This window comes from Eupeodes corollae, chromosome 1 (assembly GCF_945859685.1).
Source record: "Eupeodes corollae chromosome 1, idEupCoro1.1, whole genome shotgun sequence".
In the NCBI taxonomy this organism is placed as follows: Eukaryota; Metazoa; Arthropoda; class Insecta; order Diptera; family Syrphidae; genus Eupeodes; species Eupeodes corollae.
In genome coordinates, this window is record NC_079147.1 from 280,709,048 (window position 1) to 280,736,336 (window position 27,289).

A 27,289-nucleotide genomic window follows, 5' to 3' on the forward strand; every position below is an offset into this window, starting at 1 on the left:
CACTGTGTTGATGTAGATTTGAATTTAAAGCAAAATTCTCATCATCTCATTTCACATGTCCAATAGCACCGTTTAGAGAAAACTAATTTAAATTTTCTGGAATGACAGCATTTGGTTTTAGAATAATTCAGATACAGATTGCATAAGCTTATATAAGATCTGACCATAGAGCTTATTTAGGTTATCGTTTTCTAGACTTAGCCGTGAACGGTTTATATAAAAAAGTACCTGTCTGTCGGTAGAGTGCGTGCAGAAGTTCTAGGAAGATCGTTTTTTTGTTCTACTAGGAAGTTCTACGAAAAGTTGTGTTTTTGTGACAGGTATAATTCCCGACTTAATTGATTGTTAATTTTTATTTTTTTTTTAAATAAATAAATAAAAATAAACATAATCATTAAAAATGTAGCTAGATAAACACGTGGTTGTAAAAGAAATTGATTTATGGACTTATGTGGACGCGAGATTTGGGTTCATGGACGTTCAAAATAAAAATTCAAATGTTTATGATACATATTAATGGAGTTGAGTCTATATTTTAATTAGCATATTTGGCAACAAGCGATATATTTGTGTTCTTTTTTATCACTTCTTAAGGCAAATTCAAATTAGAATTACATTGTGCTAATATGTATCAAATTTTGGTGTTAATTTAAAAAGTAAAACATAAATGTAAAGTTTTTATTAGTTGTGAGAAATGAATTCGTTTAAATTATTTTCTGTGGATTGGTTTGAGGTTTTAAGTGCTTATAATTAGTTATTTATTAGCGGGAAGAACAATTCAAATTAAAGTGTTTGTTACTTCATTTTCTATTTAAAAAAACAAAGGTGTTCACGATTTGAAATATCTTATTAAAAAAAAAACAATGAAACAATAATTTTAAAAAATAACGATTTTATGGTATTGAATAAATTTCCTTATGCAAAATGATAAGTGAATTTCCTCTAAACATTTCTTTCTTTTTTAACTAAAAATTGTGTTTTTACCGATAAGAAAGTTAAAGTTATAAAAAGTTTAAAAAAACCGCTACAATAATAAGACATGATTGGTGGTGATAAAATTACGATTTTTCTTTATGTTTGACTTACCAGAAGTGTTTTAAGGTGCTTGATGTTAAATTACTTGCGAGTTTTTTAATTACCAAAAGAATTATTACACTTGATTAAAAATAGATTGATTGAAAAACCAACCAAGATTTTTGCATTGATAATTTGTTCAGTCATTTAAATGCCGATTAACTGAAACCTGCGTTCTATTTTCAAAAAATCGTTGTTTAATTTCGTCAGAATTTTGAGCTATCGTCGTTTAAATAAAAGGTGTGCTGATTCCAAAAATGTACGATCCTTATCTTTAAAATTAGTTTTATTTTATTCAGCACCTTATTAACTTCAGGAAAATAATCCCATGTTATGAGTCTTTATCTGCCTTAAATAAAGTTTTGGAAAAAGTTAAAGCAAAATTTTTAACGGAAAGAATCTAAATTTCAAAACTTGAAATTAGTACAAACAAATAAACTCTGTAAGATATTTTAAAAAACCGTGAAAGCATATGATTTAAAGCTCCGTACAATGATAAATGAAAGACTCAAAATTAGTGAACATTTCCGGAAAGTTATACTGTAGCATACTATTCCAAAGTAGTCAGTAAACTTTTGTATCGCACTATGCCTAACTGCAAGCACTCGTTGTTTACTTGTGTCAATGTACATAGAAATCGTTGTTTAAAATTATGATTGGACCTTATGATCGAATGATTCAACCGAAAGTTATGCTTTTTAGTTCTCGTTATCGATGTACAGCTTTGTCAAATTATTAAATAAATATCCTTAAAACGCAACAAGTCGTTCTCTATTAATTCGTCTTGCAAAATCCCCAACATAACTAAGATTTTTTAAAGATTAAAGTTATATTTTTGTCTTCCACGAAATCTAGAATATCATGAATATAGAAAGACAAAATCTTGATTGAACAAAATCCACTAATTTACTTTCAAACCTTAAGATTTGTCAAGAACTATGTACATATTATGTATATTGGCCAGCTGCTCTGTTTTTAAGATTTCAACTTACTTTTTCAGAACCGTGAAAGCATATGATTTAAAACTTCATACAACGACAAATAAAAGACTCAAAATTTATGAAAATTTTCGGAAAGTAACTGAGACATTGAAAAGATTCAATCCATATTTATGTCGTCTTGCACACTATCTAGAATATCATAAATATAGAAAGACAAAATCTTGATTGAACAAAATCCTTTAATTCACTTTTAAGACAATCCTTAAGATTTTTTAAAAACTGTATTGAGTATAAGTTGGCTTATTTGGTCAGCTGCTCTATTTTTAAAATTTCAACTCACTTTTTCAAAACCGTGAAAGCATTTAAAACTCCATACAACGACGAATAAAAGACTCAAAATTTATGAAAATTTCTGGAAAGTAACTGAGATATTGAAAAGATTCAAGACAGATTCAAGCCATATTTATGTTGTCTTCCACACAATCTAGAATATCATATATATAAAAAAAACAACATATTGAATGAACTTAATTCACTTTTGAGGCAATCCTTAAAATTTGGTTGGCTAGTTGCACTATTTTTAAGATTTCAACTCATTTTTTCAAAGCTTAGAAAACATATGATTTAAAACTCCATACAACGACAAATGAAAGACTCAAAATTACCGGAAAGTAACAGAGATATTAAAAAGATTCAAGTCATATTTTCGTCGTCTTCCACACAATCTAGAATATCATAAATATAGAATAGCAAAATATTGATTGAACAAAATCCATTAATTCACTTTTGAGGCAAGCCTTAAGATTTGGTTGGCCAGCTGCTCTGTTTTTTAGATTTCAACTCACTTTTTCAAAACCGTGAAAGCATATGATTTAAAACTCCCTTCAACAACAAATAAAAGACTCACAATTTTTGAAAATTTCCGGAAAGTAACTGAGATATTGAAAAGATTCAAAGATGTCGTCTTCCACACTATCTAAAATATCAAAAAATAGAAAGACAAAATCTTGATTGAACAAAATACATTAATTCACTTTTGAGACAATCCTTAAGATTTGTCAAGAACTATATTGAGTAAAAGTTGATTTGACTGGCCAGCTGCTGTGTTTTTAAGATTTCAATTCAGGTGCTTAGGACATGTATGAACAAGCGATACTAGGTGTTTTAGACTTTATTTTGACTTTTCTAGAATTAGTATTTCGAGATTTTAGTCATTCTATTTTTTGTTTTTAATATTTGTACTCAAACTATTTATTTTAAGATTTTTTAATATTTATATTCAAACTATTTAATTTAAAATGTTAATTTTATTCTATTTAAGTAGGTTTGACTGTATGTTCTTACATTGTTATTTTTTTGTCAGAAGAATTAAATTGTATACACTTATCGATCATAAATTAAAATTGCATTGCAATAATTTATTATTGATTTCTTTCAATTAAATTGTACTAGGTGCATTTAGCACATACATACATATATGTTTTATGTACAACCCAGGGGGTAATTAATATAAATATAATAGGGTACTTTTGATTCTCTATTTTTATTTTGTTCATTAAAAATGTAGGGTTATGAAAAATAGTGAAGTACATGAGAATGACTTCAATATAAAACAAATTCCTGACTGTTAAGCATTTTCTTTAAAAAGTTGTAACATTTTAAACAAATTATATACATTTTAAATTTATACTTCTCTTAATAATACGTACATTCCGCAAAAGGCCACTAAGGTTAACATATTTTTCGAATTTTAAATGCACGTCAAATTAAACATTTCACACTTAATTTATTATACTTTGGGAATTTATTTAAAATCAAATTATCTTTTTTCTTAGATTTTTGATAGTCTCAAAGTTCGAAACCCACTTCAATATTAATTTATCACTTACGTTTTCTTTGAATTTAAACAAAATTTGTAATAAGATTTTGAGACTTTGTCACTTTTTTTCAATAAATTTCGTGATTGTTTTCGAAATCATAATTTCACTTATTTAATATTCAGTTAAAAAAAAAATTTATAATAATGTTGAAAACGGGCATTTTTTAAAATTTGAGCACATAGTTAAAATCGAAGTTCGTATTTTCTTTCAATACTTAGAATACACTTCAGAACGAATGTTTCAAAACTATGAAAACATTAAAGTTAAGATTTTCATGTAGAGTCAAATAAAAACTCGTAATCGTAACTAAAGGGGTCCCTAGACGCTCAATATTATTTGGAAAATATTGCAGACGATTCAATATTTTATATTTACTATAATTAAGTTGAAAGCTGATACTTGTGTCATGTAGACAAAATGCTGATTGATACTTCCTTAATGAATGCTATTGGACATCTTGCTAGGAAGTTATCAACGTTTTCGATTTGACTAAGGTTGCAAAGATTACAATTATGATTTATATAATCCTTATGAGGTCTGTATAATAAACTTCATACTATCATTTATTAAACATTCATTTAATTATGAAACAATTGTTAACTCAAAACATAAGATATAAGTCAAACAAGAACGGGTAAGTTCATTAATGTAAAAATGCAGCAGTAATGCAAGATTTGCGTTCATAAATGTAAATACACTGCGTTACATCAGTCGGTAACTCTGTTCAATAAAAAAAAAAACATTCTGACAGCTGAAATGCGATCAAATCTGCAGTCATTTCATTTCTGTTGCCGTTCTGCAGGAAAATGTCAGAACAAGATGTGAAGGAAAAATAATTGAATTTTCATTAATGTAAAAATGCAGCAGTAATGCAAGATTTGCGTTCATAAATGTAAATACACTCTATTACTGCAGTCGGTAGCTCTGTTCAAAAAAACAGTCTGACAGCTGAAATGCGATCAAACCTGCAGTCATTTCATTTCTGTTGCCGTTCTGCAGGAAAATATCAGAACAAGTTTTGAAGGCAAAATAATTGAATTTTCATGAATGTAAAAATGCAGCAGTAATGCAAGATTTGCGTTCATAAATGTAAATACACTCTATTACTGCAGTCGGTAACTCTGTTCAAAAAAACAGTTTGGCAGCTGAAATGCGATCAAACAACCTGCAGTCGTTTTATTTATGTTGCCGTTCTGCAGGAAAATGTCAGAACAAGATGTGAGGGCAAAATAATTGAATATTTATTAATTTTTTGGCAAAAAGTAAAATGATTTGTTATTAATAAGTTGAAATATAATATTTTCACTTCATAGAAATGAATGAATTTGTTGCATTCAAAACATGAAAAATAAGTCCTAATAAAACAATTGGACATTTTGAAAAAAAAACCCGTGTAACTCAAAGAAAAAACTTAATTATTTCGTTCATACTTTTTTATAGGCGCCTAGTTTGATGACATTTATGAACTGGTTTTTGATATTGTATATCTGCCGCATTCTTGTAGTAGTTTTTCTGTTCATAAACGCATTGCATGATTTTTGTCGGCATGGCTTTGAAGAAGCATTTTATATAATACTCGTTTTATTAAAAACCTTCAAATTTTGACATAAATGAAACTTTTTTTTTTAAATGTAAACCAGTAATAATGGAATTTTCAAAGAATATGTCAAACTGACATACAATTCCTTTAATTTTCTCTTTGAACATTCCAATTGATAGTTTTGACGTTTTCAAATTCAAAAAGAAAATTAAAGTTACAATCCAAATGGAATTCGGGTTGAGAATGTAATTTTCAAAAAGATTTGGACCGGTATCATGAGCGTTGGGTGTATATGAACATTAATACAAAATAAACTGTCCTATTATATGCCAAACAAACTATAAAAAGCCAATATCAAATAAAATAATGATCTGTCACGTTTGAGTTTTTATTTCATTTCGGTAATTTTTCAAATAAACATCCATCATTACGATCAAGCACGTTGAAAATTTTATTATATGAACACGAAACAGTTAGTTAGAATTTTGTTTTATTGTTATTGTTTATTAATAATGTTGTTAGTACTATTATTAGTAGTACCCGGTGCATAATGGTTAGTGCGATGGATTGTACAACATTCTCAATTAAAAATGGTCTTCAACAGGGAGCGGTGAATTCGATTCGATTCGATTCGATTCGATTCTCTTCAGCATTTACACCAGCGATCTGATAGGTAGTCTTACAAAGGCAATTGCGTACGCCGACGATCTAATTGCGTACAGAACGGCCCGAAAGGTTGAGGTTATTAGAATTCTCTTGCAGCGTGATTTCGACAAGATTCAGCGATATTGCGACGACTGGAAACTGAAAATAAATGTCCAGAAGTCAGAGACAATTCTGTTCCGGACTCCGTTGGCTGGGGCCACGAGGGATACGTGTAAGAATTGGCGCAAGATTGTCATCGTTGATCTTCACGGGCAGCCATTAGCGAGCAAAAGTGTAGTGAAGTACCTCGGTATCTGGTTAGATCAGTATTTATATTTCGACAGACATATAAATGCTGCTCTGACCAGGGCCAGAGGAGCCTTTGCTCTGACGAAACGGCTGTTTTTTAGCAGTCGGCTTGAACCCAGAGTGAAGGTAATTTGCTACATGGCCCTCATACGGCCAATGATCGTTTATGGTTGTCCTGTGTGGTTCAACGTTGCCCCTTCCCAGATGGAGAAGTTTCGGGTGTTCGAGCGGCAGTGTTTACGACGCTGTACCGGCTTATATCGAACAGCCGAATCTTCTTATGTGCATTACTATTCCAACGAGGTCCTATACAACGGGGCTCGAATCAACAGAATTGACAATTTCGTGATAAAACTCGTTCGAGGTCACATTGCAAGAGCTATGTCTTCGACCAACAATTTAATTTTCGGGGCGTTCTATCCGAACGACGAGTATTTTGAAAGTGCACGCTTGAGCGGGTTCATTCCACCAGAGGCATTCCTCTTTTTAGACAAATGCGGTCTGATACAGGATAGATTGGCAGTTCCGTTAATCTACCACGTCAGACGATCAAATTTGCCGTTCGGATTCGGCTTAAAACTGTAGGTCCCTTCCATCCCTGACAACAGTACTCGCACACAGGAATGGTTGTGAGTTGTCAGTCACTAGGCCTTAGTTCTCAAACGGATTGTTTTGCCACCCAATTTATTTATTTATGAGGTCTGTATTTTAGCTTTAGCTTTTCAGTTTGGATCTTAAATATTAAACTCATCTCGTTAACACTGAATTCTTTTCGAAAATAATTTGACTCCGCCAAACAGTGGTTCAGTTTGCTGTATATCGTTTTTGGCATGGACTCTTTAGCACGGTTCAGAGAATTTTGAAATATTTTTTCGTCAATTGCTGAGATGCAGTTATAGAATTCATACTTCCATAAACCAAAGTTATTCAAGGCTGAATTCAATGTTGTATTATATTTAGTAGCCAATTCTTGTCAATCTTTGAACGACGTGTAACAACGCTGAAGTGCAATCATGAGTATTTTTCTTTGAAGATTATTATTACATCTCTTTAAAACTTTGACAGTATAGTCCGCATTTGCTTTAAGGTTTTTAAGAAAATTGGAGTTAGTTCAGATTCGACACATATGTATTGCATAGTAAGGTGTGTTTAAAGTGACCTTAAATACACGTTTGAAGAAATATCTCTGGATAACTTCAAAGTCTTCACATACTTTGTAACCATACACTTCATTAGCATAACAGAGTGAACTTTTAATTGTTGTATCAAATACTTTGAATTTTACCATCGGTTCGATACATTTGTTATTAAAAAAAACTTGACCAAATGCAGTTAATGGCTGATTCCACAACTGATATTTTATCTTTTATATGAGGCCCAATGTTTAAATTGCGTGTTATTGTAAAACCTAAGTATTTAATTTTTTTGACTACCTCCATTCTTACACCATTAAGGTTCCAAGAACGGTCATTTCTGAAATTATGATTATCAGATCTGAAAACCATAATCTTCGACTTTTAAGTGTTTATTTGAAGATACCAAGAGTTACAATACTGGTTAAGTTTGTTAAATTGCAGTTGTAGAGTTACTGGATTATCAGTAAGAATGACAAGGTCATCAGCATATAAAAGAGAAGAACTTTAATCACTATAAATCACTATAATATACAGATATAATCCTGGAATACAAAACCAATAAACCGATTTAAAAAATGCTTTTTTCTGCATAAGCTCTTATACTGTTTCAATAACATTTGATGATCAATGTCATTGTTTTTATTTTTGATTTAAAAAAAAAAATTAATTTTTTTTCCAAATTTGTGTATAAAAAGTGTTTGGTTTTTATATTTCACGAATTCGGCAGAGTCGCTAACACGTCGAATAAGTCTAAAATAAATAATCGTTCAACCTCAGTTTCACTCCGCGAAGGCTTTACTCTTCAAATTTTATAATTAAATGAACAAATATTATACAATTTTGTCCACAGACGATACAATATTTTATATTGTGCAATAAATATCAAAGGGGTTTTGATTTTCTTCAATAATATTGTACAACCTTGTAATATATACTCAGACGTTCAATAATATTATGCAATATCAAATACTGTACAATAATATTGATCGCTTCTCGCTCAGGAAAGAATGCAGGAAACTTTTTAACCGGGCCAAATTTGCAACACTAGCCTCTCATTGGGACTTCTACAAAGAATCCCTAAGAATCTACAAGATCTACAAGAAGGCTTTAAGAAAATCCAAGCGATCTTCTTGGCGAGCCTTCTGCGGCACGATAGAAGAAACTTCTGAAGCCTCTAGGTTACGGAAAATTCTTTCAATTAATCCAGCTGGACAAATTCAAGTAATGAATCACTGAACTTACTATTGGACACTCACTTTCCTGGTACGACCTATAAGTCTATCATCATTCCTTCTTAAGACCTTGGAAAGATTGATTGATATCCATTTAAGGGCACGTATCGATACAAGACTTCTGTCTTCGTCTCAACATGTCTATTGTAAAGGTAAATCGGTGGAAACAGCGTTGCACACTTTAGTACGCACCATCGAATATTCCCTCCATCATAAAGAGTTCACTATGGTTGCTTTCCTTGACATCGAAGGTGCCTTTAACAACGTGGACACATCTGCAATCACATCGGCACTGACATCTCTAAATGTAGAGAGTTCGCTTCGGGAGTTAATTCATTTAATGCTTACTAGCAGAATAATTAACTGAAAACTGGGCAACTCTTCTAGCAGACGATTCGTTAGTAGAGGGACACAGCAAGGTGGTGTTCTATCCCCTCTCCTCTGGAACCTAGTGGTGAATGAAATCCTAACTAGTCTGGATGCGGAGGGTTTCAGAGTAATAGCCTATGCGGACGACGTTGCTATGGCAGTTTCAGGAAAGCATCTTAATATCCTAAAAGAACTCTTACAAAATGCCTTGGACAGACTAATACTTTGGGCTGATCGGTGTGGAGTGGGTGTTAACCCACACAAAACCGATCTGGTCTTATTTTCGAGGAGATACAAAATTCCATTTGTCAACCCTCCCTATATTAAAGGAATCCAATTAAAATTCTTAGACGAGGCTAAATACCTGGGTCTTGTCTTAGACACAGGAAAAAAAACAGAGTAAAAAAAGCTACTGTAGCTCTCTTTTCTTGCAAAAAAGCTATTGGTAATAATAGGGTTTACAACCGAGAATCACGCATTGGCTATACACATCGGTAATCAGACCGTTTTTAATGTACCGTGTGGCAGTATGGTGGACTGCTTTAGAGAAAGGTATAAACAGGGATAAGCTAAATAAAGTCCAACGTTCAGCCTGCCTATGTATAAGCGGATCGCTTCGCACGACCCCGTCTGCGGCACTGGACACCTTGCTCTACCTTACACCTCTTAACATATTTAGCAAACAAATAGCTGCAAGCTCTGCTATTCGCCTCAATGCTTCGTCGTAGTGAACTAACAATAACATTGGCCACTCCGTAATTCTAAGGTACTTAGAATCAATATCCAAGCACACAGACTACACCATCCCCCAAAAACAATTCGACAGAAACTTCCAGATTTCTATAGGACATTCTTGGAGGATGAGTCGATCCATTTTTACACAGATGGGTCAAAAACAAAAGAAGGGGTTGGTGGAGGTGTGTACTCTGAACGACTGAAATGAAGTCTCTCATTCCGCCTTCCCAATCATTGTAGCGTGTTCTAGGCGAAACTTTTGGCGATAAAAGAAGTCTTGTCTTGGCTCAAAGAAAACGTGATATCAACATCTGATATCCGTATTTTCTCCGACAGCCAGGCCGCTATCAAATCTCTGGACTCTGTCTCTACAAAGTCTTTAACAGTCCATAACTGTCGATCATCTCTAATGGAGATTGCGCAACAGTTTAATATTCACCTTTGCTGGGTGCCGGGCCATAGAGACATTCCAGGTAACTGTAAGGCAGATGAACTCGCCAGGAACGGTACAGTACAGCCCATGCTACCACGTTTGGCAAGTACTGGCATACCAATCGCTACTTGTAAACTGCTACTAAAGCAAGACGCTGTGAGGAGGGCAGGCACCAGGTGGAACAACATCACCACGTGTCAAGTCACAAAAAACATCTGGCCCACACTGGATTTAAAACGGTCACGGTGCTTGCTCTCTCTAAGCAGATCGCATATCAGCTCAATAATAGGTGTCATAACCGGACACTGTCTAATAAGAAAGCACGCCACGAGACTAGGCGTATTCTCAACTTTTGCAGAAGCTGTATGGACGTGGAAGAGGAAGAAACGATTCTTCATCTTCTCTGCACATGCCCTGCTCTAGCTCGAAAACGCAAGAATTACCTAGGAGAATTCTTCTTTAACGATCTAAACGATCTAAATCATATCGGTATTATCAGCCTCTCACGTTTCGTAAGGGACTCAAGCTGGTTCCATTGAGCTAAGGAGGAAGCCTCCAGATTCATTTGGTATCACAATCGGCCATTAAACTGGCCTAAGTGTGTCCGTTTCCATCCTGGACAGCCACTTTAATCTCACCTAACCTAGGGAACGCTTTCGAAAAACTAAGTAAGATACACACAATGATCGTCTTCTAGATCAAGATAAAAGATTTGAAGTCTGTAAATTTATCATACAATTAATTTTAAAGGGATATGTTGTTCTTAAATTTAGCCTTAAAGTCCCTTTTATTGGTTGTCTAGCATTTTTTAATGTACATAATAGAAAAAATTATATTTGAACGTGAGATTCGAATTCGGGTCAACTTAACCCTTTAAAAAATACTGTTTTGCTTATGTGAATTAAAAATAAAACATAATTTTCTAGACCACTGATATTTATATTGCATTGGTCACACTAGCAACCAATATGCTAGTCGTTAAGACAAATAAAATTAACATTCCAACAACAAAAACTGAATTAATATACCGACGACCGCTGCTGTCTTGTAGTTCTTAAAGTTTAAACAAAACAATGAAAAGGCTTAAAACAGAATAATGCATAAGTACATGCACCTCTCATAAAATTGGTAAAAGGTAAAAATGCTTCAATGGTAATAAAATTGGCCAAAGCTTAAAGGACGTGTCAAAATGTTTAAATTATTGCATTTTTGGATTAAAACAATTATGCATTCTTATTGATTTGAGTCATAAACGATATAAATAATAGTACATAACAAAAATATGATATGCATTTAATAGGAAATACAATTTAAATAATTAAATGTCATCAACAAAATAACTTAAAAATTTACATACTCATGTTATATTCTTCAGGTTCTCAAATTTATGTAAATCTAAAACAAATAAATTAACATAATGTGCATTAACATTACTCTCCATTTGTCTTCTTATTATATAGTTAACGTTTTTATTCTCCGTTTAACTTCTAAAATAAAAAAAGAATGAAGAATTTAATTTATGCCATCACGATAATTATTGCTGTGATATTTTTGGCGGCTAAGGATGTTGCAACACAACGCACTGCCCTCGACGAAGAACTCATAGGAATTTATAGACGATCAAAGGGCTATATTATGAATATATCTGTTCGTTCTGGTCATAAGAATGAAAATAACGATAACGAAGAAAATAAAGTTGGGGTAAGTACATATTTCGTTATAGAAACAATTTTGTGTAGCAAATTTATTTTTATTGAATTCTCGTAGAATTGATGTTTTATTTTTGTTTAAGCAAATCGTTCTTAATGAAAAACTTGTTCTTTTAAAGATTTAATCAAAACAAAATATTAGCTATAAGATAGTTCAGGTTTTAAAGATTTCCAGGTAGAGTTCTACACACAAGTATATTTATGTGCGTTAATAATTTTTGCTATGATAGAAAAAGTTGACATTGAATTTGTTTTTTAAGTTTCCTTTCATTTAATGTGATCATGACAAAGCGTTTTTATTTTATTCTTTTGTTAATTATATTTTAGATAATCGAGTTCTCTTTTGCTCTTTTGGCTAAATTGATGAGACATCAATTGTAGTATTTATGTAAGCTATGAAAAAACGTTGTTTGTGGACCAAATATAAATTAAAATAAAACCATTAGAATACTTACACATAATATATTATAAGTAGTAAAATTGACATTGACATATAATCTTTCATATGATCTTCGCAGATCTGGACTTTAATGCTAGACTATAGATAATACTTATTTAAACAAGGTGTTTGCTGGTAAATAACAATCAAAATTTGATTTACATACGTAAGTTGATAGTCAAATTGATACCTAAAATTAAGCTATGATGTGACCCACACTGATAACTTCTTATCCCGTCTGTCGATTTGTCTTGCTTAAAAGTTTGTCTATAAATGTACTCGTATCAATTTTTACCAAATTTGCGTACTATTTTTTGTAGATTTTATTTAAGATTTTATTTTTTATGAGGAAAAAGACCGTTGGATTTTTATATAAAAATTACTGCATATTGAAAACAATATTTTCTGTGAAATAAAATAAGTTTGAAGCCAATATTTTTAATTTTTGAAAAGCTATTTGAGTCTAAAGTACATTTTTACCAACTTTTAGTATTGTTTTTTTTTTTAGAGTTTTATTTTTTGTAAGAAAACGGTCAATTAGATTTTTTTCAAAATTTTATGGAATGTTGAAAACAATATTTCTTATAAGATAAAATTAGGTTGAAGCCAATATTTCAAATTTTTGAAAAGATATTTGAGTCAAAAATCAATTTTTACCAACTTTTGTTAATTTTTTCTCGGTTTTTAATTTTTTGTACAAAAATTGTCAATTCGATTTTTTTCAAAATGTTACTGAATGTTAACAACAATATTTCTTGAAAGATCTAAGTAAATTAAAGACAATATCTCATAAATTTGAAAAGATATTTGAGTCGAAAATCAATTTTTACCAACTTTTATTGATTTTTTTTAGGTTTTTATTTTTTATAAAAAAACTGTCAATAAGATTTTTCTCAAAATTTTATGAGATATCAAAAACATTATTCTCCGTTGCACAAAATTGTTTTGGAGATGAAATCATATTTCAGTCATAAAATTTTGGAGGTGACAATTTTTTTTCCAGTTTTTTTGATTTATAAAATTTAATTTATGTCTTTAGCGTTTTTGGTTCGTAAGATATTTAGGGTTAACCAAATTTTTCACATTTTTTCAAACTGCTATGGTAAAAAAACCACCCACGCAATTTTCTTGAGTGCCCTTTTTGCATCTTTCTGCCTTATTATCTGTATAACAAAATTTATTTCAAATCGATATCTCTTTTGGTTCTTGAGCTATGGACAACGAAAAAAACTTCGCGAACGTACGGAAGTACGAACGTACGTACACACGCACGCACAGACATCTTTCTAAAAATCTTTTATTTCGGCTCTAGGGGCCTTGAAACGTCGATAAATGTCAAAATTTTCAATTTGACAAATCTGACCCATTACAATAACTTCCTATGTTAAGTTAAAAAAACCATTAGAATACTTACTTACTTACTTAAGGTGGCGCTACAGTCCGGGCGGACCTGGGCTTCAACCAACATGCGTCTCCAGCCAGCTCGGTCCCTAGCTAGCTGCCTCCAGTTTCGCACGCCAAGTTGGTTGAGGTCCTCTCCCACCTGGGTGCGCCACCTGAGTCGCGGTCTTCCTCTACTGCGCCGTAGATTCGAAGACCTTCCGGGCTCGAGCGTTGATGTAAATCCGCTCTACATGACCTAGCCATCTTAGCCGTTGGACTTTAATTCTGCTAACTAGGTCAGTGTGACCTTACAGCTCGTACAATTCGTCGTTATATCTTCTCCTCCATTCTCCATCTATGCGTACGGGACCAAAAATCACTCGAAAAAATCGATTTGCAACAGTTATTCTTCGTTTGATTTCAGCGCTGGTTTCGTTGTCTGTGTTAATAGCGGTGCCTAGGTAGACAAAGTCCTTAACTACCTCAAAGTTATAGCTGTCCTTGGTGACGTTTTGTCCAAGACGTCGTTGTTCAGTGTACTTTTTTGATGACAGCATATACTTGGTCTTGTCCTCATTGATCACTTAACCCATCTTCTTCGCTTCCGTCGCAATGCTCAAAAACGCTGCACTGACATCTCGCTTTGATCTTCCAATTATGTCAATATCATCTGCATATCCGAGGTATTGGATGGACCTTTGGAAGATTGTGCCTCTAGTGTTGACGGTTGAGTTTTGCACAATTCTTTCTAGAACGATGTTGTAGAAGTCGCATGACAGTGCATCGCCTTGTCTAAAACCTTTTTGACAACAAATGCATCGGTGAGATCTCCATCGTCATTCTGCATAAACGGATAAGTTTGACAGGGATGCCAACACTACACATTGCTAGGTAGAGCTCTTCCCTATAGATGCTATCATACGCGCCTTTAAAATCGATAAAGAGATAATGGGTATCGATTTGAAGCTCTTGGGTTTTTTCCAAGATCTTCCGTAGTGTAAATATTTGGTCGATAGTGGACTTTCCTGGTCTGAAGCCACACTGATAAGGACCAATCAGGTTGTTGACGAATGGCTTCAGACGTTCACATAATACGGCAGAGAGGATCTTATCGCAATGTTAAGGAGACTGATGCCTCTGTAGTTGGCGCAGTTTAGAGGGTCTCCTTTCTTATGTATCGGGCACTCTATGCTGAGATTCCACTCATCGGGCATGCTTTCTTCCGACCATATTTTGCAGATGAGTTGGTGCATGCTCCGTACCAAGTCATCGCCTGCTGCTTTGAATAGTTCGGCAGCGGTGCCGTCAGCTCCAGCAGCTTAAGTGTAGATATAGCTTAGCTATCTTCACTTCGTCAAGGTCGGGTAGGCGGAATTGTTGACCTGCGTCGCCGAGGTTGAGTGGTTATATCTCCCTTTTAGCGGTTCGTCATCGCTGTTATATATAATTTGGAGAAGTGATCTTTCCATATTCTCAGCATCGACTGCAATTCTACTACGATGTTCCCCTGATTGAATTTACAGGATTCGGTTTGTGGCTGGTACCCTTGGGAGGTTTTTTTTTACCATTTGGTAAAATTTACATTAGAATACTTACACATAATATATAAGTAGTCAAATTGACATTGACATATGATCTTTCATATGATCTTCTCAGATCTGGACTTTAATGCTAGACTATAAACAAGGTGTTTGTTGGTAAATAACAATCAAAATGATTGAATTTGATCTACATACGTAAGTTGATAGTCAAATTGATATCTTAAAAGTTGTCACAACGCAACGAAAATGTGATTTTCAAACAAATATGTTTACTCTAGAGCTACCACACGCTTGCACAGACGAAAAAACATTCTTTTGACGACAAAACTTACGACATTCGAAAAAATTCAAGAAAAGTTATTAAGAATGTTATTAAAACACATCCAATCCAAAATTTGTAAGTCAATTGTTACCTTAGCCGATTTTACCCAAGGATAACTACAAATATTAGGGAAACATTCTTGGATTGTATTTGTTAGCGCCACTGTCAACACCCTGTAACTTATTCTACTACATTTTGTTTCAAACTTTCTTATACCCTTTTTTCTAAATGTGCTGAATTACTTATAACTTAATCATATATATTATATAATTGTCATTTTCATTTTATTTCCGATGTCTCATAATTTAATCTTACAAATTCAATCCAAACTGATTATACTTTGTCTGATTAATAATCTTAAATTTGTGCTTTAATCCTTGGTTTCTAAACCATAAAGTAAGTTTATTATTAAATCATATTCTAATTAGTTTAAAAGCATAACAATATATTTCAGGAATTTTAATCTTCTTTAAACTGAATTAATAAATAAAGAACCACTTGTTCTAAATTTGTTGTCTTTTCTCACAAAGAGATTCAAAATCTTCAAGAGCCAAGCGGATTAACCCAACAGTATTGTTCGTTACTACATGTCACAGAATTGCTTTCAATTTTCGATTCAGAACACAAATACCATCATACGACATATAATTTTGTTGTCATGTTTCTTAGGGGCCGGTTACAGCTATTAGTAAAATCCATCACTAAAATTTTAGTTTTTGAACATGTTAGAGATTTATTTCCAGCAAAATATTGATGCAATAAGATGAATCCTATGTTCAAGTATTTTTTTCAAAAAGTGATAATGATTTTAAAGTTTTATTTCATTTATAAATCCATTTTAATGATGAAATTTCATTTTACTTAACAACTGACTGCCAAAAGCCAAAAAAAAAACCATTTCGATTTACTGTCGATGTTCCCGATGTTCCAATTTTTTACTGTTCTGATCACATCATTTAAAATTTTACTGATTAAAGCAACAGTTAAAAATTGTCTGAGGCGCGAAGCTCGATGTTATGATCGAAATAAAACAACATTTAATGACTAACATTTACTGATAGCCATAAACGCTCATCAGTAAAACATTTCAGATTCCTCCTGTTTCAATTTTTACTGATGGATTTTACCGATAGTATAACCAGCCCCTTATAAATATTCATTAAAAAAATAATAAAATTACTTCTTGCACTGTCTAAGGCGCTGTTTATAGCTATCAGTAAAATCCATCAGTCAAATTTTTGTTTAGCATCTTTGAAAAAGTTTCAGCTTAATTTTCAGAAAAAAGGAGGCTGGGATGCGACCCACACTGATAACTTCCCATCCCGTCTGTCTATTTGTCTTGCTTAAAAGTTTGTAGGTTTTCGTGTTGGGTTAAAAAAGTTGTTAGTTGAATTATTATTATTATCTGTGAAGTAAAAAAAGTTTGAAGACAATATTTTTAATTTTTAAAAAGCTATTTGAGTCGCAAGTAATTTTGTACCAAGTTTTAGTATTGTTTTTTTGTTAGGTTTTTATTTTTTGTAAGTCAATTAGATTTTTCTAAAAATTTTACTGAATGTTGACAATAATATTTTTTAAAAGATAAAAGTAGTTAAAAGCCAATATCTCAATTTTTAGCCGAAAATCAATTCTTACCAACTTTTATTAATTTTTTTTGTTTAGTTTTTTTTTTATTTTTTGTAAAAAAAACTATCCATTTGATTTTTCTTAAAATTTTTCAGAATGTTGAAAACAATATTTCTTGTTAGTGAAAACTAGCTGAAAGCCAAGTTTTGAAAACATATTTAAATATTTAAATTTTCTTTTAAGTTTATTTTTTTTTAAACTGTCAATTCGATTTTTCTTAAAATTTTACTAAATATTAACAACAATATTTTTTTATAAATTAAACTAGTAGTAGTAGTAGCCAATATCTTAAAGTTTTAAAAGATAATTGAGTCAAAAATCAATTTTTACCAACTTTTATTATTTTTTTTGATTAAGTTTTTATTTTTTGTAAAAAACAGTCAATTTGATTTTTCTCAAAATTTTTCGGAATGTTGAAAATAATATTTCTTAAAAGATAAAATTAGTTGAAAACCATAATCTAATTTTTTTGAAAAGATATTTGAGTTGAAATTCAATTTTTACCAACTTTGAGTAATGTTTTTTTTAGGTTTTTATTTTTTATAAAAAAAGGTTAATTCGATTTTTCTCAAGTATAAAAAAATGTATTTGAAGTCATTATCTCAGGTTTTTCTTGAGCTATGAACAACGAAAAACACGTAGCGAACGAACGGACGTACGAACACACGCAAGCACAGATATTTTTCTAAATAGGTACTTTTTTCGACTCTAAGGACCTTGAAACGTCGAGAGATGTCAAAATTTTCAATTTGACAAATCGGACTCATTACAATAACTTCTTATGGGAAGTTAAAAATAAATGCAATATGATGAATTCTTATACCAAGTTCCATTTTTAAAGTTTTAATGATAACATTCCATTTTAACTGAACAGCTGAATATAAAAAAATTCCATTTCGTTTATTTTAAAATGTATTTTTCTATTTTCCTGACGGAAAATAATTTTCCTGAACAGCTGATACTTTTATGTTCAAAAGTAAAACGAATCGTTCCACTTGTTTGTGTTCCAATTTCACACAATTCAAATGACAGATTTCTGTCAGTAAAATTTGTTCGGTAGATTTAAATCATGATTTTTTTTTTATTGACCTCATTGTTTTCAATGATGAAAACCAATGATGGCGCCTAAGCTAAATAAAAAATCAGTCGCATAGATTTCGAAATGTTCAAGCAAAGTTGAACAAAAAAATTGTCGTATGTAATTTCTTGACTTAATACCAATTTCCTCAAAAGAAACTTAATTGCAACGTGGAATACTTCATATTGCTCTAAAAAGAACTGTAACTTCGTTTAGGAAATTCAAATCCAGCTTAGATTGGATTCGGATAGTATTTATATTTCATAAGGTCAGAATAAAGCTTGAAATTATACTCCTATGATCGTTATCTAACTTTCGATTTGATAACTGAATCTAAATTTAACCATTACCGAACGAATATCATTATCGGTATGTCGTTCAGTATAATAAAAACTGTTTTTCATGTTTGTAAATATTGAAATCCGAAACGCAGTTTACCGATTGCAAACATACCCCTCAAATCATTAGGGCGCCATTGAAATGTATGAGCACAGTTAGATTAGGGTACAGAATATGTACCGATTAAACTGAAGAACCGATACCACACCGAAAAGTGAGGGAGCGGCTTTAGTTAAAATACCGATTACAATCTTTGCTCTGTCACGCAATATATAAATGGTGTTTATTTAGACCTGTGATTTTCAACTGTTTGATTGTTGAATTTAATGCTTATATTTTGCCAATCACTTGTGTTGTACTCGGGCATATAAATTGGTGATAGTACATTCTGAAAATCTTGGCAAACTCTCAGTATTATTTTTCGGACCGTTGATGTCTCCGCAAAGTTCAGGCCAAGTAGTTTGGAGAAACATAATGAGACAAGAAGCTGCGTAAAGTGTTATTGAGTTTAATTGTTTGTTTTATTTTATATGACTAACATTAGCGTAACAAAAATCCTGCACTTAGGTTCTATTGGCCTATTGGTTTCCTGAGGATTTATTTCTAGTTGATTCTTGACCAGAGAAAGTAAAAGGTCGTATTATAGTGTGATAAAGGCTACGCTTTGCAAAAAATAACAGGGTTCTGACACGCAATGTCAATGGTGCCTTTTTGAGGTGTAGTTTTCAATCTGGTAATACTTTTTTCAGAGTTGGTCTTTTTGACAGCTGTCGCTTGATTTTTCCTTAAATTTTTTTTGCCATTCCAAATTGAATAGATTTAAATACCTTGGACAACATTTGCAAATCTTGAAAATGTATTATCCAAATAAAAGTTCGATTCGTACGACCGACGACGGCGGCGGCGCAGAGAAACAATCAATTTATCGAAGAAAACTTTTGGTGAGCGCCTTATCTCGCATCGTGGGATTGTGGTTTGTCCTACAAAATTGTGTCAGGTATTGAGAAGTCTATTGTCCACGCTGAAGCCTTGGAAAAGAATATCGGCGCGTTTTTGCTGACATACGGACCCAAATTCCTCCCATACTAAAAAAAGTTGTCGGAAATTGGAACTCACGCTTGGAATTTGTTCGAGCCAGGCAGTTGCCCGAAATCATTTTTAAAACATAATGGAAAACCTTTATCTTTATAATAAAGCTAAATTTTTCGGCCATATTATTAAATTGTATGCGTTATTTAAAAAATTATCTTAAAAATCACACGTTAAAAAAACACCCTTTACTTTGGCCTTTTTGTTAGCAGAATTAGGTACTTTTCAAGGAAGTTTTCTAAAAAAACACATAACAACATAAATGGATATAAATAGGGGAAGGTGCCCTGATGTCAAAAAAGTGTGCCCCAGAAGTTTTACTTTCAGCCTTCCCCTTGCCAGACGCATTTTAACACTTTTTAAAAGAATTTTGCCAATTAAATCGTAAATATTTTTTTTTTCTATTTACCATAATAGTGTTTTCAATTCGTCCCGAATGAAGTTTGACTATGACCACAGCCGAACACCATTCACCACCGAAACCAAAACAAGAATGATCTTTTTAGGTTAAGCACGCGCAATTATTTTGATCGTAACGAGTGTTTATAATGTGGAACGCGAATAGTGTTTGACAGTTCGTAGCAACCATACGGCAATTCGTTACTACCAAATTGTTTTTACAAAATTGTCTTGTTTTAAAGAACAAAATGCAAATTTTATTATCCTAACATAAGTGTCTTACTCGTATGTTTTATTTGTGTTTTTGTTTGAAATTGACTTTTTGAAGTGTGTAAAATCACGTTTGTTCGTCCATTCGTTATTCGCTCTCATGTGCAAGGCCCTTGAGTGTTGTATACAAAATTTTCTGAAGGCTTGAAGAAGTTGACAACGGAAGTAGAAAATTTCAGCAATCCTTTTTCTTATACAATCCGTCAGGAGAGTGAAAGACTTTTTGACATATGCACCGGAAAATGTGCATCCCAGCCAACCGAACAATTTTTGCTTAATGTAAAGCAGTTGGGAGAAAAAAAACGTGACACATTCTTGAATGAGTGCAGAGTCGATCCCAAGAGATTTGAAAACAGAATTTCAAAAACGAACATTTTAAATTTTGCTTCAGAAAACAAGGTGGCAAAAACAGTTGCATGTGGGAAAATTCAAGAAATATAGAAAGGAATTTGATTGCAAATATACTTTTCGTAGCCCCAGAAAAATTCGCACCAAATTGATATGAAGCAAATTTTTAAGTACCCATTTACACCAGTTTGTCAATCTTTTGGACACTTGGATGGGTCAATGATTAAAACCGATAAGTCAGCTTTTCTTACGACACCTCGAGAAAACTAAAGTAAACATTGCTCAAACTTAAATTGATGTTTTAATTGTGGGTACATTCTTTTAGCTTCATACTTTAGGAGAAGTGCTTGGAATAGGAAAAAAAAAATATTAAGGATTTAAGTTGACATTTTTTTTAAGGAGTATTAAAATGCGTCTGGCAAGGGGAAGACTGAAAGTAAAACGCCTTGGACACACATTTTTACAATCGAGAGAATTGTTTGATGTATCATTCATGTGGTTATCATTTCGATTTTCGCGCATTTTGCCAGACGGTTGAATTTGGCATAATGTTGCCTATCTACACATACATGTGCATATACGTATATATTTGGGTTATCGCTCCACTCCCAATATTTTCTGCCGGCACTTGGTCTATAAACATTGTTATCAAAAACTCATTTTGTGATAAACAATTCATTTACTATGACAATATTTTCTATGAAGCTTTATAAACTAGGGTAGGTCAGTTGCATATTAAAAAAGAGGCTGGGATGCGACCCACACTGATAACTTCCCATCCCGTCCGTCGATTTGTATCAATTTTTACCAAATTTGCGTACTATTACTATTTTTTGTACATTTTATTGGACTGTTGGATTTTTATATAAAAATTACTGAATATCGAAAACAATATTTTCTGTGAAATAAAATAAGTTTGAAGCCAATATTTTTAATTTTAGAAAAGCTATTTGAGTCGAAAGTAAATTTTTACCAACTTTTGTTAATTTTTTTTCGGTTTTTAATTTTTTGCAAAAAAAATGTCAATTCGATTTTTTTCAAAATTTTACTGAATGTTAACAACAATATTTTTTGAAAGATAAAAGTAGTTAAAAGCCAATATCTACAATTTTTGAAAAGATATTTGAGTCGAAAATCAATTTCTACCAACTTTTATACATTTTATTTTAGGTTTTTATTTTTTGTAAAAAAAACTGTCAATTCGATTTTTCTCAAAATTTGTAATAATGTTGAAAACAATATTTCTTATAAGTAAAAATTAGTTTAAAGCTATTATCTCAAAGTTTTGAAAAGATATTTGACTCGAAAATCATTTTTTACCAACTTTTGTTAATTTTTTATCGGTTTTTAATTTTTTGTGCAAAAACTGTCAATTCGATTTTTCAAAATTTTACTGAATGTTGACAACAATATTTTTTGAAAGATAAAAGTAAATTTAAGCCAATATCTCAAAGTTTTAAAAAGATATTTGAGTCGAAAATCAATTTTTACCAAGTTTTATTGATTTTTTTTTTAGGTTTTTATTTTTTATAAAAAAAACTGTCAATTCGATTATTCTCAAAATTTCATAAGACGTCAAAAACATTATTCTTCGTTGCACAAAAGTGTTTTGGAGGTGAAATCATATTTTAGTCGTAAAATTTTGGAGGGACAAATTTTTTTTTTCAGTTTTTTTGATTTATAAAAAAAAAACGTTAAATGGATTTTTTTTCAAAAAATATATTTCTTTGATATCACTTTACAATATATTATATAAAATTTAATTCAAGTCTCTTGTGTGATTGGTTCGTAAGATATTTAGAGTTAACCAAAATTTTCAACTTTTTTAAAAACTGCTATGGTAAAAAAACCACCCACGCAATTTTCTAGAGAGCCCTTTCTGCATCTTTCTGCCTTATTATCTGTACAACAAAATTTATTTTAAGTCGATATCTCTTCTGGTTCTTGAGCTATGGACGACGAACTTACGGACGTACGAACGTACGTTCACACGCACGCACAGACATCTTTCTAAAAATCTTTTATTTCGAGTCTAGGGACCTTGAAACGTCGAGAAATGTCAGCATTTTCAATTTGAAAAATCGGACCCATTACAATAACTTCCCATGGGAAGTTGGCTAGTAGTACTGTCTTAATCACAGTTACTCGTAATGATCTTTTATTGCAAATAAATAAAGATTTAAACAAATTTAGTTCAAATATCTCGAAATACACAAAACCGATTTTGATATTTATATTCTGCTCAGTCTGGGTACGGACCAAGCATAATTAATAATCTGTCTTTGGAAAAATATCTGAAAATCATATCAGTGACAAATATTTTTCCGTAATTAAGAAAGTTCAAAAGACAAATTTTGTACTCATTAAGCAAGAAATGTGCATAGCCAATGTAAGTACAATTCTGTTTTGTATTTACTCAATGAAAGACTTCTTTTGTAACATAACTTTAGCTTCAACACTCAATGTAAAAGTAATTAACATGTATAAATATCATACAGAGGTCTGATGTCATTGTGTAATATAAGTTATACAAATTTAATTCAAAAATCTATTTACCTTACTTGTTATAAGTTTTTTACATTTATACAATATTTAAAGAGTTTTCAATAAGAGGTTTCATTATTTGAATATTGTGCTATTTGTTTAGCTGCCACTTTTGAAGCTATCATCTTTTAAATTTGACAAGTGAAAACTAGACTATTACTAAAAAAGTAACCTAATTTCCTCACGAAACCCTTGTGATAACAGCTTTAGACTTTTTTCTTTAAATACATTGAAGATAGTAAAGTCTATGACAATGCTCCACAATCCATTTAAGACATTAAAGATCAAATTCGTGGATCTATCGAAACCATGCCATTATGGTATCGTAACCTAAAACAGATACTATTACTTACACAATTGGAAGGTTAAAAAGCTTAAACTTTCAAAAAAAGATGAAATTAGATTGAAGATTTCTAAGGATTTTCAATATAAAGCATGGATTGGTTATTTTAGCAAATGTTAAGTGCTTTCAAAGAAACTAAAACCCAAACGTTAAAATGCATTAATTTAAAAAAGACAAATATTTGGAATGAACATATTTTTATAGGAGTTATGGTTAGGAAAGCTATCATCCCCAAATCATAAAGTCACTTTAAACAGTGAAGTGAAAAAGGGATTAAGTTTTTTTTTGTAGATTGTATTTGTATTGTTAATATTTAAATTTTTTGTATTAATTTTATGTAAATATTAAACATCATATGACATCTCTTGCAAAGGCTACAAAATCTCCCTTATTCCAAACTCTTTGAATAGAAAGGACAAGTGTACTTAAGAAATGAACAACCTTCTTACTTCTGTGATCCAAATGATAAACCACCCAGAAGAAGTGACAACCCACCGACTTCCATACATCGTTTGCGACCTGGCGATATCGATATTATATGCGCCATGGGAGATTCTCTAACTGCTGGCAATGGAATATTTGCAACAAATCTTCTTCAGATATTTGTTGAGAATCGAGGAGCGTCTTGGTCGATTGGAGGTCAAGGAAACTGGACACAATATTTGACTATTCCAAATATTCTTAAAGAATTCAATCCAAATTTATATGGATATTCATTGAGTGATGGATCGTCTACCAATCGTTTGTCAAAGTAAGTTCAAACCTTTTTAAGTTTTAAGGACGGGGTCCTTCACCGTCTCACATGTTTCTTTCACACATTTTTCTAGATTTAATGTTGCTGAATTAGGAGCAATGTCAAGGGATATGCCATACGAAGCAAAAATATTAGTTAAACGTTTAACAGCTGACAAAATGGTCAATTTGAATAAACATTGGAAACTATTAACAATTTTAATTGGAAACAACGACTTCTGTTCGGACATGTGTTTTTATTCTAATCCAAAAACAGTTCTTAAATTACACGAACAAAATATGATAAAGACATTACGGTTCCTCAGAGATAATGTTCCAAGACTTATGGTGAATATTGTGCCGGCACCAAATTTGAGGTTACTCACGAGAATGATCAATTTGCCAGATAAATGCCAAACAACTTTAAGATTTGAATGTCCATGCTTGATGGGCAAAGACTCGCATACGTTAGATTATTACGAATCCATAATATTGAAATGGGTTGAATTGGATTCGAGAGTTGCAAATCGAGAAGAATTCAATACTGAGGTAAGAATACGTATACATTGTGGTTGCAATTGAGTTGTGTCTTGTTCTGGTCCATTGTAATCGGAAACTTTTAATAATTCTGAAAAAAAAACTATTACCAAATCCGTTCGAAATATAAAATTGTATGAGATTCTGGTGCTACGAACTTCTTTGTTTTTAGTGTTTTTTTCGGTGGTGGTAAAAGCCTTCGATTACGATTCGTGATAGGGCGTCAATTTTGAATTCAAAGAATGTGGTTTCAAGGGATTTTTTTTACTTATAGACTTTCACGGTTAACTTTCAACCATTCACACAATTCGGAGATTTACCAACTAGATTAAATGGTGACACAGATTACCGAATTTTATCGGTGGATTGTTTCCATTTGAGTCAAAGAGGACACGCTGCTGGTAGGTTCCATTATTTACGTTTTTTTTTGTGGATAAAAAGTTAATTTAATATAAATATTATTTATTTCAGCTGCAAATGCATTGTGGAATAATATGCTAGAGCCACACAATTGTAAAACAAGTTTGTTAATGGATCCATTTGATAGAATTGCATGCCCCACATTTGAAAGACCTTATCTTGCAACAAGGAGTAACACTGAATGGAGTACTTCGTCAGAAACATAAAAATGCATACTTAATTGTTTTTATTTTTATGTAATTCTTTAAGACTATTTTAAGAGCTGTGATCATGTAGAATTTTAAATTATATTTAAACTTAAAGGCTGGTGTTGTGAAAGTATGGGTTAAATTATTTATGTTTTATAAAAAAGGGATACTTTTTACTTCGTTATTTATTCTTTTAACTTCAAATTTGTGTTATAAAATTAAATAGAAATTCAAGTTTGTTGGCGAATAGTTTTAAAATTCTAGCTTATTTTTTCAAATCAACCGCAACAATCTTGAAATATTTAACTGTTAAAAGAAGTTTAAAAACTACAAAAAAAGAAAAGCATTACAAAAACCAATTTGCTAATTTAATGTTCAAAAATAAAATATAAAAATTCTAGACTAAAATTGATTTATGGAGATGAAAGGTGTGGAATAGCTCCATTTATAACATGTTCATTGTGACGGCATGTAGGCAAGGCAAAAATCAGCTTAACTTTTAACTTTACTCGATGGCAGGTCTATAAACATTAAATTTCAATGATAGACATATTCTAGTAGGGTATTATAGATTCATTGAAATCAGTTATCAATCAGTTATGCATTGCTAGTCTCTAAAGTTATTCTGATTTATTTTGTTCATTTTTTTTTTGACGAACTGCAATGTCCCACAGCCAGTAAAAATGTTTGCTCATTTGTAAAACGTGTGAGGTCTCGAATAACTGCTGCACAAGAGGAAGAAAGAAATGAGCTGGGGTCCTCGTATAGCATGAAAAAGAAAGAGGTTCGCCGCAGTGAGCGCCACGACAAGCGTAACTACATCAACGCATTGGCATAAGAAGCAGAAGATGCTGCAAGCAGGTGCGACAGCAGGACCGTTTACAGAATAACCAAATAGCTGACCGGGACACACAGCTCAAAGCAACACAAGTTCGGTGGATGAGCAAGTCAGAGGGTGGAAAGAACACTTTCCCTCTGTTTTAAACCGATTAGCCGATACCTTCTGAAGCGCCTGAAGAAACTAATCCCCGAATCTGCACCGCACCTCCCAGTAAAGATGAGATCGTTGCCGCAATTAAAGCACTTAAGAACAACAAAGCGGTAGGACTTGATGGAATTTCCGCAGAGTTTTTACAAGCAGCGCCAACGTCATCAAGCGAACTACTTCATCCGCTCATAAATGAAGCCTGAACTACCGAAAGCTTCCCCCATGAGTGGAAGAAGGGAATTATCGTCAAGCTCCGAAAAAAGGAGATCTTACAAAGTACGAATACTGGAGAGGAATTTGCGTTCTACTTGCCGTTGCCAAAATAGTAGGAAAAGTCATACTGGAACGCATTAGAGAACACCTTGAGGTCACACGCGATGCCAAAAAAGCAGGATTCTCCTGTATTGATCATATCAACACCCTAACGATCATTATTGAACAGTGCGTTGAATATCGATCACCACTCGTGCTGTTTATCGACTTCGGGAAGGCCTTTGATAGCGTTAACAGGGAGTATATCTAGTTAGCTGTGTGGAGGAGAGGCATCTCAGAAAAACTAATTGCTATTATTAAAGCAGCATATGATGGATCCAAGTGTCACGTTCTGCACGAAGTAGTTAGGTTGTCAGATGATTTTGAAATCCCAAGCGGAGTCAGACAGGGCTGTATTCTGTCGCCAATATTGTTTTTGTTGGGGATA

At 32.3% G+C, this 27,289-nt stretch overlaps 1 protein-coding gene across 1 annotated transcript; it reads left to right on the forward strand.

Annotated features, from left to right (window-relative positions):
- The first annotated feature begins 163 nt into the window (after positions 1 to 163).
- Positions 164 to 25,838, forward strand: LOC129953909 (phospholipase B1, membrane-associated). The gene is made up of 6 exons (XM_056067449.1): positions 164 to 320; positions 11,755 to 11,995; positions 24,135 to 24,475; positions 24,552 to 25,005; positions 25,268 to 25,394; positions 25,465 to 25,838. The coding sequence occupies exons 2-6, from the start codon at positions 11,798 to 11,800 to the stop codon at positions 25,617 to 25,619; spliced, it is 1,275 nt and encodes a 424-aa protein (XP_055923424.1). The 5' UTR covers positions 164 to 320; positions 11,755 to 11,797; the 3' UTR covers positions 25,620 to 25,838.
- The last annotated feature ends 1,451 nt before the right edge of the window (positions 25,839 to 27,289 follow it).